The sequence below is a fragment of the Thalassophryne amazonica genome, chromosome 2 (assembly GCF_902500255.1).
Source record: "Thalassophryne amazonica chromosome 2, fThaAma1.1, whole genome shotgun sequence".
NCBI lineage: Eukaryota > Metazoa > Chordata > Actinopteri > Batrachoidiformes > Batrachoididae > Thalassophryne > Thalassophryne amazonica.
The window spans coordinates 70,349,687-70,367,997 of NC_047104.1; the positions used below are offsets into that span (position 1 = coordinate 70,349,687).

Sequence of the window (18,311 nt, forward strand, 5' to 3'; positions counted from 1 at the left end):
TATATATATATATATACATATATATATATATATATATATATATATACACATATATATATATATAAATCTGTTGCCCATGACCAATGTCCTGCACTGTTTCACTTTATCACCACCACACCACTTGCACAGTGTCTTAACAAAAATCTGCTGCTGCTACAAATACTGAATGGTTTGCACTACTGCACTTTCCACTTTTACTATTACCTCAGACACTACACTGTAAATACATGTGCACTTTACTGTCCTTATTGTCGAAATGTATTGTCCTGTCATCACTGAGGGAAGGTGAGAAACAAAATTTTGATTCCTTGTATGCCTAGTACATGTGAAGAACTGACAATAAAGCCAGCTTTGACTTTGAAACAAATCTAAGTAGAAAAGAAACAGGTTCAGTTTAGGTTATTTTAAGTCTAAAATGATCTTCTTTCTACTGCAAGTCGATGGACTAATATCTTTAATACACTGTTAGGGAAACTACATCCTCTGCTGTAGTTTCAGAGCACTGCATATATTTTTCATTCATGATGAAATTAACAGCTCACCAAATAAAGCAAAATGTTTTGGATTTGTCTTACTTCGGTTATGGCCCTGCCCAATAGCAGACTGAATCTGCATGAAAAAAAAAGCAAAAACAAGCAAACAAACAAACAAACAAAACAATCCAAATATATAGATCCTGAACCCAGATTAATCCAGAGCAGGCTAAAGTTAAAAGAGGCTTCAAACCTAAAGCCCGACCAGCAACAAGACCTCAAAGAGTCACAGTTCAGTGTCTAGGCCACACAGCAGTACCTTTTCCACCATGATTTTGATATACTCTTCATTTTGTCTGGGGTCTGTCTTTGCATTTTTTGTTGCTGCTGAGGATTATGGGAGCTGCAGTTCTGCAAGCTGGCCAGTATGGCAGTATCAAAAACTTCTTTCAGATTTTTTTGGGTTAGGGATGAACACTCCACATAGGCTACAGCTCCAATCTCCATTGCACAGTTCCTGGCATCTGCTGGGTCCACAGGCCGTTCCCCGTACTTAGCCAGGTCGATGAGGACCTAAAAAGAGGAGATCACACTGTACTTTTCCCTTGTTGCAAAATGAAATGAAATTATATGAAAGTGCTCCAAAACCTGTATACAGTCAAAGATATAAAACATTGTAAAATTGGGTTAAAGAAAGCAACTGATATATCTGCTATATGATGCATTGCAACATATAATATATTGATGAAATTACTTCATCACTCACAATGATGCAACATGCCATATGTTCTGTATGCCACTTTTATTTATTAATTTATTAGTTGGGATTTCCTGCAACTACTTAAATACTGATCATCATGAAAATCATCCATTCCGTATTAATAATTATTAATATAATAACTATTTATATAATAATAACAAATTATTTATAATAATAATAAAAAGTACAGTACAACAATTTACAAAAATCCCAAATTAAAAAGATGACAATTCAGAAAAAAGGTGCGGCTTATACTCCAAAAAATATGGTCCTAATAATTTATGTACAATAAATACTGTAATGCACAGAGCACATTTAACATAGTGATACCTTAACATCTTCTCTCAGATCACACTGAGTTCCAACGAGGACAAGCGGAGTAAAGGGGGAGTGTCTACGGATCTCCTGAATCCACTTATCAGGAATATTCTGGAAGGAGGCGGGGCTAACCACGCTGAAGCACAACAGGTAAACGTCAGCGCTGGTGTAGCATAGAGGCCTCAGCTTGTCAAACTCATCCTAGAAATGGGGCAGCAAAAAATCTTCATGAGTGTTAAAGACAATGAGATGCTTCCTAACACACTGGAAGGTGAAACAAATACGTGGCGAGTGGCTCATCAGCTGCAATAATGAGAACTTGAAGCACTGCCGAGCGTCCTGAAACAGTGGTTAATGTACCTCATCAACCCAATATCACGTCATTTCATTATGGTATCGCGAAAAGTAAAGTAATCTATTAGTTCATGTTCCCGTCAAGAAAATGTGGTGCTTTTCATGACGGGAGCACAAATTCATTTTGTGACTGTATCACAAAATGCAGGGCGACGCGGGGGTCTGTGGGGGTTATGGTTAGGGTTAGGGCTGTTGTGTGGGCCGCTGAAGAGGAGGTACTGCTGGCCCACTACCACCAGAGGGCGCCCTGCTTGGAGTGCGGGCTCCAAGCACGAGAGGGCGCCAGACCCAGAGGAAGTGACAGCTGTCACTCATCACTCCAGCTGTCACTCATCTACACCACTATATAAGCCGGACTGCAACTCCACCTCCCCGCCGAGAAATCGACTACCAGTACCAAGGTAATTTCTCTGCTGACTTATACGTTGAATAGTAATCTGAACTTCTGTTGCAGCCGTTTTCCTGAAGTGTTGCCTTGTCTGGAGGATTGGCGTTTGGTGTGACAGTGACGGCTTCACCTCACACCCCATCCCAGATAAGTGGTTGATCAGGAGCTGCACGAGTGTGTGTGATTTAGAGGTGGAGGTGCTTCCTCCTAACGGTGTCTGGACTGTAAATTACTGAGTGTGCGGACTCACACTCACACATCATATTTCTGTTTTCTGCCAGCAGTACCAGGGTCGACAGCCGAAGACAGAGGCCACCTGGGGACTCGGGACTTGGCGGCTCCGGTGTTCTTCAGACCGTTGGTGGTGGAGGCCGTGTGGGACGCGGCTTCTCTCTCGTCGGGCGTCTTCTATCTTCGAGCCTGCCCACACTTCACCTGGTGTTTATTGACTGTGAGATTAAGACACGTTTCGTTGTGTAATATCACAACATTAAATTGTTACCTTTTGGCTTACTCATTATCCGTTCATTTGCGCCCCCTGTTGTGGGTCCGTGCTACGACACCTTCCCAACAAGGGCGAAGCTTAACTTATGGTTAGGGGATTAGAAATACTTCACAAAAATGTGAATCATTTTTGTTCATTATTTGGGAGCATGAAAAAAAAAACGTGAGACTGGGCTGAACTTAACCCATCACCCAGAAGTGTTAGAAAGCAACAGTGACATTTGTTCAACATCTACTGTAAATACTTAAAATAATTTCTAAGATGTCTGTATATGGGACAAGCTACTACACGGTTGTCCTTTGGCTGCCCCAGTTTTTCTGCAGGGTCACCCCAGCAGATCCATGTTGGGATATGGCACAGGTTTCACACTGAATACCCTTCCTGATGTAACTCCAGCCAGCAGCGGGTTTTGATACAGGCCATGCGGCAGTCACCCTGGGCGGCATTTATGGAGGGGCGGCACCGTGGGGACGAGCACTTAAAAAAAAAAATCATCTCCACTGATAAATGGTTTTCTTGTCACTGTGTATAGAATTGGCAAACTGGCACCCCCTGCAGGCAGGTGCAAGCACCCCTGCTTGCTGAAGCAGTGAGATGGTGAAAGAAAGGGGAGGGGCGCACCGCACACAGAGGACAATTCACCTCTGGGTTTGTCTAATGACAGGGACAAGTTTGGGGGGGGGGGGGGGGGTCGCGGGCTAAAGTCAGTTGCACCTCGACTTTCTTCCAAATAACGCACATCTCATTCATAAAATTGTAAATACAGGCTTATAATTCCTGCATTTCTTTCTGAATTGTGTAACATGTCCTGCCGCATACGGAGAGGATTCACCATTATCCCCAGCTGGGCACAGCCGAATCCCTCCGTGTGTGGCAGGAAACCATGAACAGGCGGTCTCCTCCCATGCAGTCTGCTCCGCTTTGGCTCTGGCCACTGAGGACGCAGCACAGAACCAGAAGTTTGCGCCACATTTCTCTGCGGATCACGCAGCAAACGAGGCAGGCAGCCAGTTTATGAAATAAAAAGCATTTGAAAGCAGACAGACAGGGTGTAAGAACAGGTTTGAATCTGCCCACTTGTGGAAAAAGTTTGCAAAAAGGAGAGCCTGCTTATTTGTAAAGACGGCTTAGAACTTATGCTGTGTTCACATTACAAGCTGAAGTGACTGAATCTGACCCTTTTTTGTGTGCCTGCAAGTTTGTTTTTACAACAATTTTCCAGCAACTGGCAGCTCTTTTTGTTGTTATATACACTGTCATAATAATAATAATAATAATAATAATAATGAAATTTAAAATTAGGCTTATTATTATAATTAACTGGTCTCTTTAAAGTAGACCTGCATTGAAATAAATGCAGTCAGATCTTTGGACCAAAAAATGACATATTTACACATAAGATCCTTTTGAATCTAGTAAAGTAAATCTGCAAGCCCAGATCTGTCATTCAACAGCAAAATCTTTGTTTAAAAATGACAAATTTACAGCTAAAATTTGGCCCTCTGCAAAACTGTCATCACATCTGGGATGCTGCCAAGACATAAGAAAGAAGACATTATCCCAGCATGCATTGCATGCGCCAACTGTAATTTGTGGATTTACATCAGTTTACATCTCTTACAAAAGCACCTTTTTATTGTCTTATACGGAAGAATCAACTTTTTTTTAAACTTCATATTGTCTTGCAGTACGTTTGGTGAGTATACATTTTTTATTTTTGCCTGAAAATTATTTTTGGGGACTTTTTCATACGCCCATTTGATTGAGTGGTGTTGCATTGAAAATCTACTGTCTTTAGCCTACAGCCGTTTCGATGTTGTTCATGATTGTTTTGCCTTTAGACTAGATCTATATTCAATCATATTTCCCCGTAAAAAACAATTATTGGTGAGTTTTATATTGTCTTGTTCTAAGACTGAATGTTTGTGGACTGCATAAAAATGATATTTTCGGGACGTTTTGCAAAGTAAGTAGGATCTGCATGATCAATGCAGCTGCAGTATGAGTGAACGGACGGAGGCACGCCATGCAAGCCAATATTTTCTCACAGGGCAGGGCTGGGGTCGGGGTTACCGCGACGACCCGCTCGCATGCTGCGCTTAGTGTGCGGGCTGGCGCAGTAAGGTTGGGGAAGAATGTCGCCCGCTGTCGATGTCGCCGCTGATCTGAGCATGCAGAGCTGTATTTCGCATTCATTACAGCTTACTTTTGGATGTTGAAACCAGGATGTGTATAACAGTAACATTACTAACAGATAAAATCAATTTCAATTGAGAAATGGCTAGTACTGCATTCACTCAAAGCGCGGGATCGGACTGAAGGTGCTAGCGCTCTGTCTTCTCCCTTACATCACGGCAATGTCCCGGATGTACAAACAGTTTTCGCGGAGGGCCAAATTTTAGCTGCAAATTTGTCATTTTAAAACGAAGATTTCTCCGCTGAATTACAAATTTGGACTTGCAGATTTACTTTACAGCATTCATAAGGGTCTTATGAATACATATCAGCTATTTCTTTCTGAGATCTGACCACATTTATTTCAATGCAGGTCTACGTTAAGTGAGAAAAAGAATCATATTTGATTTCATTGGCATGGGAACACTAGTAACATTTCAGTTTAGATTCTTCTTCTAAAGTCACTTTAGAAGAAGAAGCACTTCTAAAATATCAATAATATAATAATAAATAATGGCTGTTTGTGCAAAATCTTGTCTGTTTTTTTAGGTGGGGGGGCGCTCAGACGGCGAGTCGCCCGGGAGTACTTCAGTGTAGAACCGCCACTGACTCCAGCTTTACCTGGAGAAACCTGTTATGTGTCGACGCGGGTTGAGGAGCGGACCTGCGTCTGACTGAACCCAGCGCTAAAATAACTAGAAAGCGGTTCCAATAACAAAACAATTTATTTTCCCCCTTTTGTGCAATACTCGGTGTACAAACATAAAACGCGTCTGTCTGGCAGAGTGAAGGACGGCGCGCTCTCCAGCGCCCAAAGGGATCGAAGCCCGGCGCCTCTGGACCCACGTTCACCGCCAAACACCCCCCAGGTGGACACGACAAACCGACTCTGTGAAGGATAGAAAAGGTGAGGTAAGTCAGCAGCTACAACTAATATCCTTCAAAGGCACACACTATCAGCAACACATTCAGGTCTGAATTTAAGCTTTATGTAAATGAGCAGCTTCTCACAACAGGTGGAGGATCATCTGTCCGCACTCCACGGCCGTGAGAAGCAAGCTGCACAACTCTCATCAATATTCACATATACTGCGTAACAAAATACCAAATTACTGTTAACAATTATTCAGACAATCAAATCACCTCTGATATGTGCTGACAGCATGTGTCCCTCACCCGTCCTCCTTCACAGGCACGATGTGTCAAACCCAGGCGCGGTCCTCAGCATCTCACAAACGAACATCACAAGGTCGAGTTCCCGGCAATTCTGCTTGAATCACTCATGGCTTAAATGCAGAACGCCATCTCATTATCTGCTTCAGCTGAAAGTCTTTAAGGTTGCACGTGAGCATCATCCACAGGTGCTGCATATCACGCTGATGAGGGTGAAGGACTCTTCTGCCAGCACCTTCTCCACAGACAAAAACCCGTTTGCATACCACCTGGAGAGCAAAGAAAAGAAAAGAACACCAAAATGTCCAGCCAAACCCCCCCAACACACAACAGAAACCCACACAGAGGTTTCCCAGCCAAGTACTAATGGTCCAATCTCACTGGGTGCAACTGTTGGAGAGCAGTTGGAGAAACAAATTAGCGACCAAACGTGAATGAGCGACAGTGGTGCAGTTGGTATCTCACTGAAGGGGCATTTACACGAACATTCCTTTGCTTTCACGACCTGTGTCATGATGTGTCGTGCTGGAGAGTAAACTTGTCTTTAACGGGTGCAGACAGGACACCAGAGGGGCACCGGTGCGTGCTATTGTGCACAGAGAATTTTGAAATGTTCAAAAAATCTTTCACGCACAAATGTCATGCTATGTGGCACGATCTAATCTTCAACACAACGTGCAGCTCGTCAAGTGGAGTAGAGAAGTGAACAGAGCGAGTGGTGACATCAGCGTATCGCATCAGAGCGCAGCTCGTCTGAATGATTAGAACAAGAAGTTAAATCTGTTATAAACATACTTTAACAGCTGCACACAAGAAGCAAAGAACACGCAACTGTTTTATCAAGCCATGACAATGTAAACAAGACAAATAATTACCATTTTCGACAGCTCAAAATGCTTTCTGAAGCTTGTTAGGCGCACACGTGCACCAGTTCATGCTATTGCGTGATGCAAAGGTATGCTCGTGTAAATGGGCCTTAAAGTGGCCACTCACAGCTGAAGCCGAATGACATGTTTGCGGACAAAGTGTTAAGCTCTTATTATCCTGCTATTATCCATATGAATGCTCTGTGTTTGCCATTACTGTTCCCAGTAATGGCAAAATAAAATAAAATAAATAATAAAATAATAATAAATAAAATAATAATAAAGCACATACAGTGCATTCACCGATGTGCAGAATGATGTCCCTGCTGGATCTAGTGTCCTTTCTTTCATGACCAGTATATACATCCAGCCTATTCACCTCTTTATGATCCTTTTGTCCTTCACTTCAAGATCCATGGACAACGATCATACATGTGCTAGAACAGCTTTTCTCCATGATGCAGCGATGTCCAGCAGCACTTTGGAGGTGTGCATTCTTTGATTTGATTAATTCTGCAATAACATTGTAAGTCCTTTTGGCTGTTCCCTTGGTATTTCACTTGGAGCCTCCACAGCAGATCCGAGGTGCATCCGCACCCTGATTCGGCACAGATGTGTCCTCCTCTGCCCTCCAGCGTTTTGGCTCTGATGGACATATGACGTCACATTTCTGTAGCACGCCATTGTAACAAATATTTGCTAGACCTCACAAGGTGGCACCATAAAGATATAACAAATTGGTCAATTCTAGATTGGCTCACAGGGGAGCACCAAAATAAAATGTAATTAGGTATTGTACCCAAATTGAATTAGATTGGCCTAGACCATTTAATGGGTCACCAAAATAATTAACAATTTTAGGGTTTAACAATTATTATTTAATTTACTCGGGGCACCACCTATTTGAAGCATAGGTACTTTAATTTAAACATTCATTAATGTATCAGTCTCAAATTAATCAATCAGTCACAATTTGATTAATCAGTCTCGGTCTGGAAGTCCGAATTCTACGATACGATTGACCAAAGGTTTCCTTCTGAACACAAAATGAACCACAGAAGAAATATTTACAATTTATTTACAATTGTACAAGAAATAAACAGTTTACTGGCATTCTTGTGGACAGTGATTAAATAAGTTCATTTATGGACAATTCTTACTAACTCATGAGACGTTGGAAGAAAGAGAAATGAAGCTTAAAGACTTTAAGTAAATAAATCTGATTAGAATTTAGTGATGAAATTTGAAGCCAATTGTTTTAAGAAAATTTTAAACAAACATATGAATATGGTTAAAAAGGAGGAGCATAAGGAGGAGCATAATAAGGAGATGCCACTTATGTATCCATTGACAGCAAACCCTTTTTCTGGAACCTTTAACTGGGTCACTTAGCTGGTCCATTGAAAAGATGGTTCAGATGATCCGTCCGTCCGTCACTGATGTAGGTTCTGCAGCGTGCTCACTTGGGTCAGGGGTTAACTCAGTGGTCTCCCAGGGTGATCCAAAAGGCTTGTGTCGGCTGGCTTTACTGACAAGATGGCTGCTTGCAGTCAGGTCGTCAGCTTGCTGGACCCCCGAGGTGGAAGGCGTTTGTTGAAAATGGTTTCTGGTAGCTTTAAAAATTTGTTGGAGCCAGATTAAAAGTCTTCGTGAATTTAGAAAAAAGGTAATACTTTAAGAACATTGGAAAATTAGCCGACAGAAAAGTCGCTTTTCTGTAAATTCTCTATTATTTTGAAAAGTTCAAAATCTGAAGTTCTCTTAAAATTTCAAAAGACTTGACTCACCTTAATGCGTCAGGTTCAAATTCTCAAAAATTGAGACAAGAATAAAACAAAGAATGAATGCCATGTGGTAGCTTCAGCTAGGTTAGCTTAGCATGGGGCCTTGTTGACCCAAAAATAATTAAGCGTTTTAGAAAGGAAGAGAGCGAGTTAAGCGAGACAAAAGAGAGAAGTGAAGAGAGAGAGCAGCACTCTGTTCTAACTTTTTAAGGGGGACTGATGTCACCGAACTCCGCCCATTTAGGGTGTGTAATCTCACAGAAAACTTCACGTGTTCACAGGGCAGACCCAAATGATTCAACTATTTAAACACATTAACTGTCATGCCTCGCCCAGTTCCAGGCTTCATGTTATGTTTCAGACGCGGTTGGAGCACCGACCCAGCGTTTGAAAGGACCCAGCATAAAATAAGCAGAGCACAGTTCAAAGGATAACAGAATTTAATAAACATAACAGTGAGTGACGTGCTAAACAACTAAAATGTCCGCGGTCTGGTGAGGTGGAAACACGGCGCGCTCTCAACAGCGCAAACGGTCTGGAGCCACAGCAGTTCGGACCCAGGGACCCCGCCGACACCCCCCAGGTGGCCGCGACAAACCAAGTCTGTGAAGAAAGAAAACATGGAGGTGAGTCCAACTCCACACAGAGAGACACAACTCAAAGGTGCACGCAATCAGCAAACACTTCCTGGCTTAAATCTATACATCAGCTTCTCACCCTGCAGGCACAGAACAACTCAGTTCAAATCTCCACTGCAGCAGAAGCTGATTAGACAATTAGCATAACGTGACAGCTCAATAACACAAGGTGTGAGGGACACCAAATCCACTGTCATTACTTCATAAAAGTCACCAAAACCAAATTACCTCAGGAAGTGTGCTGAAGAGCATGAGACCTCACCCAATCCTCCTTCACAGACTGTGGCGTCAAACCTGGAGCGGTCTCTGCGTCCGTGATGGTGAGATTGTTCTCCTGACGTTGATCTCACATGGGACAAGGTCGAGTCTCTGGCAATCACACACTGTGCATTCAAGGTTTAAATGCAGCAATCTCTGATCAAGACAAAATACACCACAGCTGTGAGTCCTGATGACCTGCATGTGAAAACAAGCCTCAGGTGTTCAGGGTGAGGTCCTAATGCTCAGCCACTCAGTCCTGAATGCATCCCACCAGGTGGTATGCATTGTTGTATGTTGGTTTGTTCTATCAGTCTGTGTTTTCATGGTTTGTCATTTGGTTATTGTTTGCCTATTGTTTTTGCTGTTCTCATTTCTATTATGTAGTACTGTTATGCCAGGTTTTGTTATCACTTAGTTTCTGTTTTTCTTATAGTTTTGTCTGTCTGTTCCACTTGGTTTTGTCACAATGTGTTATTTCCCATGATTCTGTTTATCATGTTCTGGTATGCTTTTCAGTCCTGATCAAGTTTAGATTTGTGCTCATGTTTTCTTTGTATGATCTTTAGTTGTCATGTCCAGTTTTCATTGTTATCACAGTCTCTTCTCTTCACCGCTCACTTGCACCTGCCTGTTATTCTCTCTTTGTCTGCACTCCTCTCAGGTCTCTAAGTTGTCATGTCCAGTTTCATTGTTATCACAGTCTCTTTCTGATCACTCATGTCCCACACCTGCACTTTGTCATCACTGTTGGCCACGCCCCTTCATCTGTCATTTACTTGCCCATTTGCCACCGCCTTTCTGTATCTCTTTTGCCTCTTAGTTGTCACCTGACCACGCCCCCTTCCAGACCCTTCCTCCTCCACGTGCACCTCATTATCTTATTAACACCTGTTCTTATTTAAACTGCTTCAGTTCACTTCCTCCCTGCTCGTTTGTTGATTCATTCACTCACCAGCACTTTGTTTCAGTCCTGTTTTGCCGTGTTTTTTGACTCTGCTCTGTGTACCGGATCCTGCCTTTTGCCTCAGCCCTGACAACTCTGTTTGCTCGTGTACTGACCCTGCTTGTTTTTGACCACGTCCTCTGTCTTGTCCCTGCCCGGTACTTTTGCTCCGCGCACTGCCTTCCTGTTACTGAACCCAGGTCTGAATTAAACCATCCTTTACGCATACGTCCTGTGGTGAGCCTGCATTTGCGTCCAGCCTCTGTCTGTGTCTCGCCTCCGCTCAGTCCTGTCATTAACTATTTTGGTATAATATCGTTCTAAGACACTCAAATGGATACACATTATTAATCATCACTTAAACACATCCTTTGGATAAACACAGTACTTCACCATCAACATATTTATAATGGAGAAAGATCACACTTAAACACACATCAGTTACAAGGAACACATATCAATAAAATGGAAGGATTATATGCAAAGCATTTCGTTTGATTAAACAATACAGACAACATTAGAAGTTTTTTATATATACTGATAAGAGAATACTGATCTAATTCTTTTTATTTTAAACAAAAGGTCTTTTCCTTTGCTTAGACCTAAAGATAAAAGCTGATTGTCAAGATAAAGTTTTATGGCCACGTGTTATCATGGGGAAGGTCCTCTGGCAGTGTGGAGAGGTTCTGGCCTTGGATGAAGTCATAAAATTTGGGTTCTCCTGGCCTGTAGAAGCTCAGATTCTGACGTGAAGCCATTATAATGTCATGCAATTCATAGTGACCGAAATTTAAAGGATTCCCTTTGAAGAACTTTGAGTTACCATTCTGGTTTGCTGTGAAGCCCAGCGTTGGCCCATGGGGGGATCTCTCCAAGCTTATCTGAAGCTCACCAGATGACTTAGGAATTTCTCAACTGTGAGTGAGCACAGTCTTTGTCTGCAGTTCAAAACTCAGGTTTTTGTTGAGACAGCATTAATGTATTTTTTTAATTAGGGCGAATCAAGGCCAGGTGCTACACCATTTAGCAGAAAAATTTTCCCAGTTTAAAGACACAGATGTGTGCTGTTGGAGATGGATATGAGCAGTGTGTCGTTTAATGAAAGAATGTCATCATATTTCCTCAATGATTGTGGGTCCCCAACTACTGAAGACCTGTGCAGCTGAACTGGCAGAGCCACTACAATGTATCTTCAACCGTATCCTGCAGCTAGGGAGAGTGCCCACCCTCTGGAAGACTTCATGCATCGTTACAGTCCCTAAAAAGAACCGGCCCAGTGAGCTGAATGACTTCTGACCAGTGACAGTCACTTCACATCTGATGAAGATGCAGCTCTTCCTCTGCTGAGGAAGAGCTGCGCCAGCATTGAGCTGTTCCAGAGTCTCCTTGGCAGCGCCACGATTCTGGAACAATCTTCCTCTGTCTGTCAGGTCCTCAGAGTCGTTGGGATAGTTTAAGTCCAGACTGAAAACCCATCTCTTCTCCCTGGCTTTCAACACTGGCTAAGTGGTATATGCTTTGCTCTGCTATGTTGCTCTGTATTTTTAGATGTATTATTCTTTTCCTTTGTCAATATTTTACAGTTTTGTATTGCTATTATTGTGAAGCACTTTGGTCAGCTGCAGCTGTGTTTAAATGTGCTATATAAATAAACTTGAATTGAACTGAATTCCTCAACTTCTTCAAACCCCAGGTGCAGCACGCCTAACACTGTCTGCAGTTTGCATACTGGGCAGATGTTGGTGTGGAGGATGCCATCCTCTACCTGCTACACCAAGTCCACTTGCACCTGGATAAGAGAAACGGCACAGTGTGGATTCTCTTCCTGGACTTCTCAAGCACCTTCAACACCATCCAGCCCCATGTGCTTCAGGACAACCTGAACAGGATGTGAGTGGACCCTTGCCGTGTCTGACACTGATCAGCAGCACCGGAGTACCCCAGGGCACGGTGCTGGCCCCTCTTCTTTTCACCCTGTATACCTCTGACTTCTGCTACAATTCTGAGCTGTGTCACATCCAGAAATTTGCAGATGACACACCCACTGTTGGATGCATCATGGATGACAGAGAGGACTACAGGAGCCTAGTGAAGGACTTTGCTGCATGGTGCTACACAAACCATCTACAGCTCAACACCTCGAAGACAAAGGACCTGGTCATTGACTTTGGGAAGTCCAGACCAAGTCCGCAACCAGTTCTGATCGAGGGAGCTGAGGTGGAGGCTGTGGATTCCTACAAATACTCTCGTGTAATTTTTTTGTTAAAGAAAGATTATGTGCTAATGAAAAACTTATGATAATATGTAATGCCAGAAAATGGGTTTGTTGTGTATTTCTGATGACAATGAATAGATGTTTAAAAGAAAATATGTTTTGTACAAAATGTATGTTTTTTTTCAAAGGAAACTAGAAGACCAGAAATTGGAGTTAAAGGTATCATTTGAGTGAAACACTTAATCTGTGAAGAAAATGAATATTGGATTAAAAATGTGGCATTTACCAGAGGAGTAAATTTTCATGACTCAGGGCCTGCTGACCCAGAAATGAACCCACTAGCCTGATCATTTCCCATGACGAAGGTTTTTTTAACACCTCCACCCTGACAGAGTAAACTCACTGGCTGGGGGATTTCCAAGAAATGAACTAATTTGAATTTGTATAATGATATCATTAATAACTGTTTTTATTGGTGTAAGAAGTGCTAAGTTTAGAAAGGCCACCCACTTTGGGTGGAGTTACTGACCGCTGAAGTGTATAAAAATGCTTGTCCATTATCTCTTTTTTGAAGTTGTCTGTTGTTTTGAGACTTTGATTCTCTCTGATTTTTTTTTTTTTTTTTTTGACACCTTTGAAGAAATGTTTTCATGATTGAGCAGCTACCACCTTTAGAGGAAGGGACGGAGCATACTGTACTTTCTGAGGAGGATGCAGTCGATTGCAGGAAACTCTTGTGGATGTTCTACCAGTGCGTATTAGCCAGCGTCCTCTTTTACACCGTCATGTGCTGAGTGGGGCAGCACATCCAAGATGGACACATCCAGGCTGGACAAACTGATCAGACTGGCTCCGTGGTTGGCATGAAGCTGCACTCACTGGTGACAGTGGCAGAGAAGAGAACACTGGACAAACTGCTGGTCATTATGGACGATCCCAGTCACCCTCTGCACACCGTCATCAGCCACCAGAGGAGCCTCTTCAGCCACAGACTGCTCCTTCTCAAGTGCAGAACAGATTGAAAAACTCCTTTGTCTCTCAGGCCATCAGACTGTACAACTCCTCACTCAGGGGAGGAGGAGTAACAGGAAGACAGAGGATGTGTTGTGAAAGTGTAGTGACACAGACCCACAACAGGGGGCGGTAATGAACGGACAATGGATTAAGCCAAAAAGTAACAATTTAATGTTGTGAATTGCACAACGGAATACAGACAATTGCAGTTGAGGAGTACAGTCAATCATACACAAGGTGACGTGTGGGCAGGCTCGAGGATAGAAGACGTCTGTCCAGAGAAGAGCCGGATCCCAAACGGCTTCCACCGCCAACGGATCTGAAAAACACCGGAGCCGCCAGGTCCTGGTCCCAGGTGGCCACCGTCTCCAGCTGTCAGACCTGGTACTGCTGGCAGAAACAGAAACAGTTAATGGTGGGTGCGTGGATACACACCCAGTAATCTCTCCGTACTCAGTTCCTCCGGGAGGGAGAACCTCCACCTCCAGAAACAGAGTCACCTATGCAGCTCCTGTCAGTCACTTCCCTGGAAGGAGTGAGAGGCGAAGACGTCGCGCTCACACTTTCCGCCAATCCAGCTTCAGACTGTAGCCCGCAGGAACACGGCTGCACACAGAACAATATTTTAATCTAAATAATCACAGAGAAGGTTACCTGAGTGGTAGCTGATTTCTCGGTGGGGAGGTGGAGTTGCAGTCCGGCCTTTATGGTGGTGGTGATGTGGATGAGTGACAGCTGGTGCTGATGACGAGTGACAGCTGTCACTCCCGGTTGCTATGACGCCCTCTCATGCTTGAAGCCCGCACTTCAAGCAGGGCGCCATCTGGTGGTGGTGGGCCAGCAGTACCTCCTCTTCAGCGGCCCACACAACAGGACCCCAGGCTTGTCCAGGTGCCGCCTGTAGAAGTCGGCCAGGAGGGCCGGGTCCAGGATGAAGCTCCTCTTCACCCAGGAGCGTTCTTCGGGTCCATACCCCTCCCAGTCCACCAAATACTGGAACCCCCGGCCCTTCCGACGGACGTCCAGGAGCCGGCGCACTGTCTAAGCCGGCTCCCCGTTGATGATCCGGGCAGGAGGCGGCGCCTGTCCGGGGGTACAGAGGGGTGAAACGTGGTGAGGTTTGATGCGTGACACATGGAAAACCAGATGTATGGACTGAGGATTTTGAGTATGGTGAAAGGGCCAATGTATCTGTCCTTTAACGTCTGGGATTCCACTTGCAGGGGAATGTCTTTTGTGGAAAGCCAAACCTTCTGCCCAGGCTGATACGTAGGGGCCGGGGCACGCCGGCGGTCTGCATGGTTGTTGGCCCTCGTCCGGGCTTTGAGCAGGGCAGAGTGGGCGGAACGCCACACCCGACGGCACCTTCTCAGATGGGCCTGGACTGAGGGCACCCCGACCTCTCCCTCCACTAGCGGGAACAATGGGGGCTGGTACGCCAAACACACCTCAAACGGGGAGAGGCCGGTAGCAGAAGATACTTGGCTATTATGAGCGTACTCAATCCAGTCCAGATGGTCCACTCCAGGCCGTCGGGTGCGCGGAGGTCACGCAGTGGAGGGCCTGCTCCAATTCCTGGTTCACCCGCTCTGCCTGTCCGTTTGTCTGAGGATGGTACCCGGACGAGAGACTCACGGTGGCCCCCAGTTCCCTGCAGAAACTCCTCCAGACCTGAGAGCAGAACTGAGGACCACGGTCTGAGACAATATCCGATGGAATCCCATGCAGACACACGACGTGGTAGACCAGGAGGTCTGCAGTCTCCTGGGCCGTCGGAAGCTTCGGGAGGGCCACGAAGTGGGCCGCCTTGGAGAACCGGTCCACTATCGTGAGGATGGTAGTCATGCCCTGGGATGGCGGGAGGCCCGTGACAAAGTCCAGGCCGATGTGAGACCAGGGGCAGAGGCTGGAGGAGGCCTTGGGTCTTGTGGTGGTCGGCTTTGCCCCTGGCACAGGTGGTGCAGGCCTAGACATACTCCCGGACGTCGGCTTCCATAGCCGCCCACCAGAAGTGCTGCCGGACCTCTGCCACGGTCCTTCGCACCCCTGGATGACAGGAGAGCTTGGAACCATGACAGAAGTCTAGGACCGCAGCCCTGGCCTCTGGTGGGACGTACAACTTGTCCTTCGGACCTGTCCCCGGGTCCGGGCTCCGTGTCAGGGCCTCCCGGATGGTCTTCTCCACGTCCCAGGTGAGGGTGGCCACGACAGTGGACTCGAGGATGATGGTTTCCGTTGGGTCTGACAGCTCGGTCTTGACCTCCTCTTCGTGCACCCGGGACAGGGCATCAGATCGTTGTTCTTCGTCCCGGGGCGGTAGGTGATCCTAAAGTCAAAACGCCCGAAGAACAGTGACCAGCGGGCTTGCCTGGGGTTCAGACGCCTGGCGGTCCGCATGTACTCCAGGTTCCGATGGTCCGTGAAAACCGTAAATGGTACCGATGCTCCCTCCAACAGGTGTCTCCACTCCTCAAGAGCCTCCTTCACCGCAAGAGGTTCCCGATTGCCGACGTTATAGTTCCTTTCAGCCGGGGTGAACCTGCGGGAAAAGTAGGCACGTGGATGGAGAACCTTGTCGGAGTCCCCGCTCCTATCCCTGAGTCAGAGGCGTCCACTTCAACTATAAACTGGCGATTGGGATCGGGCTGCACCAGAACTGGTGCAATCGAGAACCGGCGTTTCAACTCCCTAAACGTGGCTTCGCACCGATCCGACCAGGTGAAGGGGACTTTTGTGGAGGTCAAGGCTGTCAGGGGGCTAACTACCTGACTGTAGCCCTTGATGAACCTCCGGTAGAAATTTGCAAAACCGAGGAACTGTTGCAGTTTCCTACGGTTTGTTGGTTGGGACCAATCTCTCACCTCTGCAACCTTGGCCGGATCAGGGGCGACGGAGTTGGAGGAGATTATGAACCCCAGGAAGGACAAAGAAGTGCGGTGGAACTCACACTTCTCGCCCTTCACAAACAGCCGGTTCTCCAACAACCGCTGCAGGACCTGACGTACATGCTTGACATGGGTCTCAGGATCCAGAGAAAAGATGAGTATATCATCCAGATATACGAAGACAAACCGATGCAGGAAGTCCCGCAAGACGTCATTAACCAACGCTTGGAACGTCGCAGGCGCATTGGTGAGGCCGAACGGCATGACCAGGTACTCAAAGTGACCTAACTGGGTGTTAAATGCCGTCTTCCACTCGTCTCCCTCCCGGATCCAAACCAGGTAATAAGCATTCCTAAGATCCAATTTTGTGAAAATTTGGGCTCCATGCAAGGACGTGAACACTGAATCCAACAGAGGTAACGGGTATCGGTTGCGAACCGTGATCTCGTTCAGCCCTCTGTAATCAATGCATGGACAGAGTCCGCCGTCCTTCTTGCCCACAAAAAAGAAACCAGCACCCATCGGGGAGGTGGAGTTCCGGATCAACCCGGCAGCTAACGAGTCCCGGATGTAGGTCTCCATTGATTCGCGTTCCGGACATGAGAGGTTGTACAGCCTGCTGGACGGGTACTCAGCGCCCGGTATCAAATCAATGGCACAATCGTACGGACGGTGCGGGGGCAGCGTGAGTGCCAGATCCTTGCTGAAGACGTCAGCAAGGTCATGGTACTCGGCTGGCACCGCCGCCAGATTGGGGGGGACTAAAACCTCCTCCTTAGCTGTCACACCGGGTGGAACCGAGGATCCTAAACATTCCCGATGGCAGGTTTCGCTCCACTGAACCACAACCCCAGACGGCCAATCAATCCGGGGATTGTGTTTTAACACCCATGGAAAACCCAAAATCACTCGGGAGGTAGAAGGTGTTACATAAAACACAATCTCCTCCCTGTGATTTCCAGACGCAACTAATGTCACTGGCTGTGTCTGGTGTGTGATTAGTGGAAGATGGGTGCCATCTAGTGCCCGTACCGACAATGGTGACGGTAAGGCCACTAGAGGGTGCCCAACCTCCTTTGCCCATCTGCTATCCAGCAGATTCCCCTCTGACCCCGTGTCCACCAGTGCTGGGGCGTGAAGGGTTAGATCCCCACTCAGGATCGTAACTGGGATGTGTGCAGATCGTCGGGGTTTCCCAGTGTGAGTATTATAACCCACCCTTAGCCCAGTCTCTAAGGATGAATGCTGCTGTTTTGACCGTTTGGGGCAGTTTCTCTGCGTGTGCTCGGTTGAGCTGCAGAGAAAACACTCCCCACGGACCAGCCTCCTTTGTCTCTGATCTGATCTTATTTTGGTCCTGCTCGTTTCTCTAACAACGGCAGCAGGGGGAGCTGTCGTCACGTGGAGTACCCTGGCTGTGGAGCGTGGGGAAGACGGCTCCCTTTCGGACCCGGGAGGAAGAGGGACGGCTTGTGCCTGACCACGCCCTTCGTCTCGCTCCCGTCGGTGTTCTGTTAATCGGCTGTCTAACCGTATAACCAGGTCGATAAGCCCGTCTA

General features: G+C 46.0%; 1 protein-coding gene across 2 annotated transcripts in view; it reads right to left on the minus strand.

Moving 5' to 3' along the window:
* Positions 1 to 489: 489 nt before the first annotated feature.
* The window catches only part of rhoua (ras homolog family member Ua), a 61,072-nt gene continuing 43,250 nt past the window's right edge, over positions 490 to 18,311 (minus strand). The window contains exons 3-4 of one of the 2 annotated variants that reach the window (XM_034187539.1): positions 1,564 to 1,752; positions 490 to 1,046 (exon numbers count right to left, since the gene is read on the minus strand). In XM_034187539.1, the coding sequence (XP_034043430.1) occupies positions 774 to 1,046; positions 1,564 to 1,752 (462 nt within the window). In that variant the 3' untranslated portion in view covers positions 490 to 773. The remainder of the gene's footprint in view (positions 1,047 to 1,563; positions 1,753 to 18,311) is intronic. The other variant, XM_034187546.1, reaches the window with a different exon arrangement.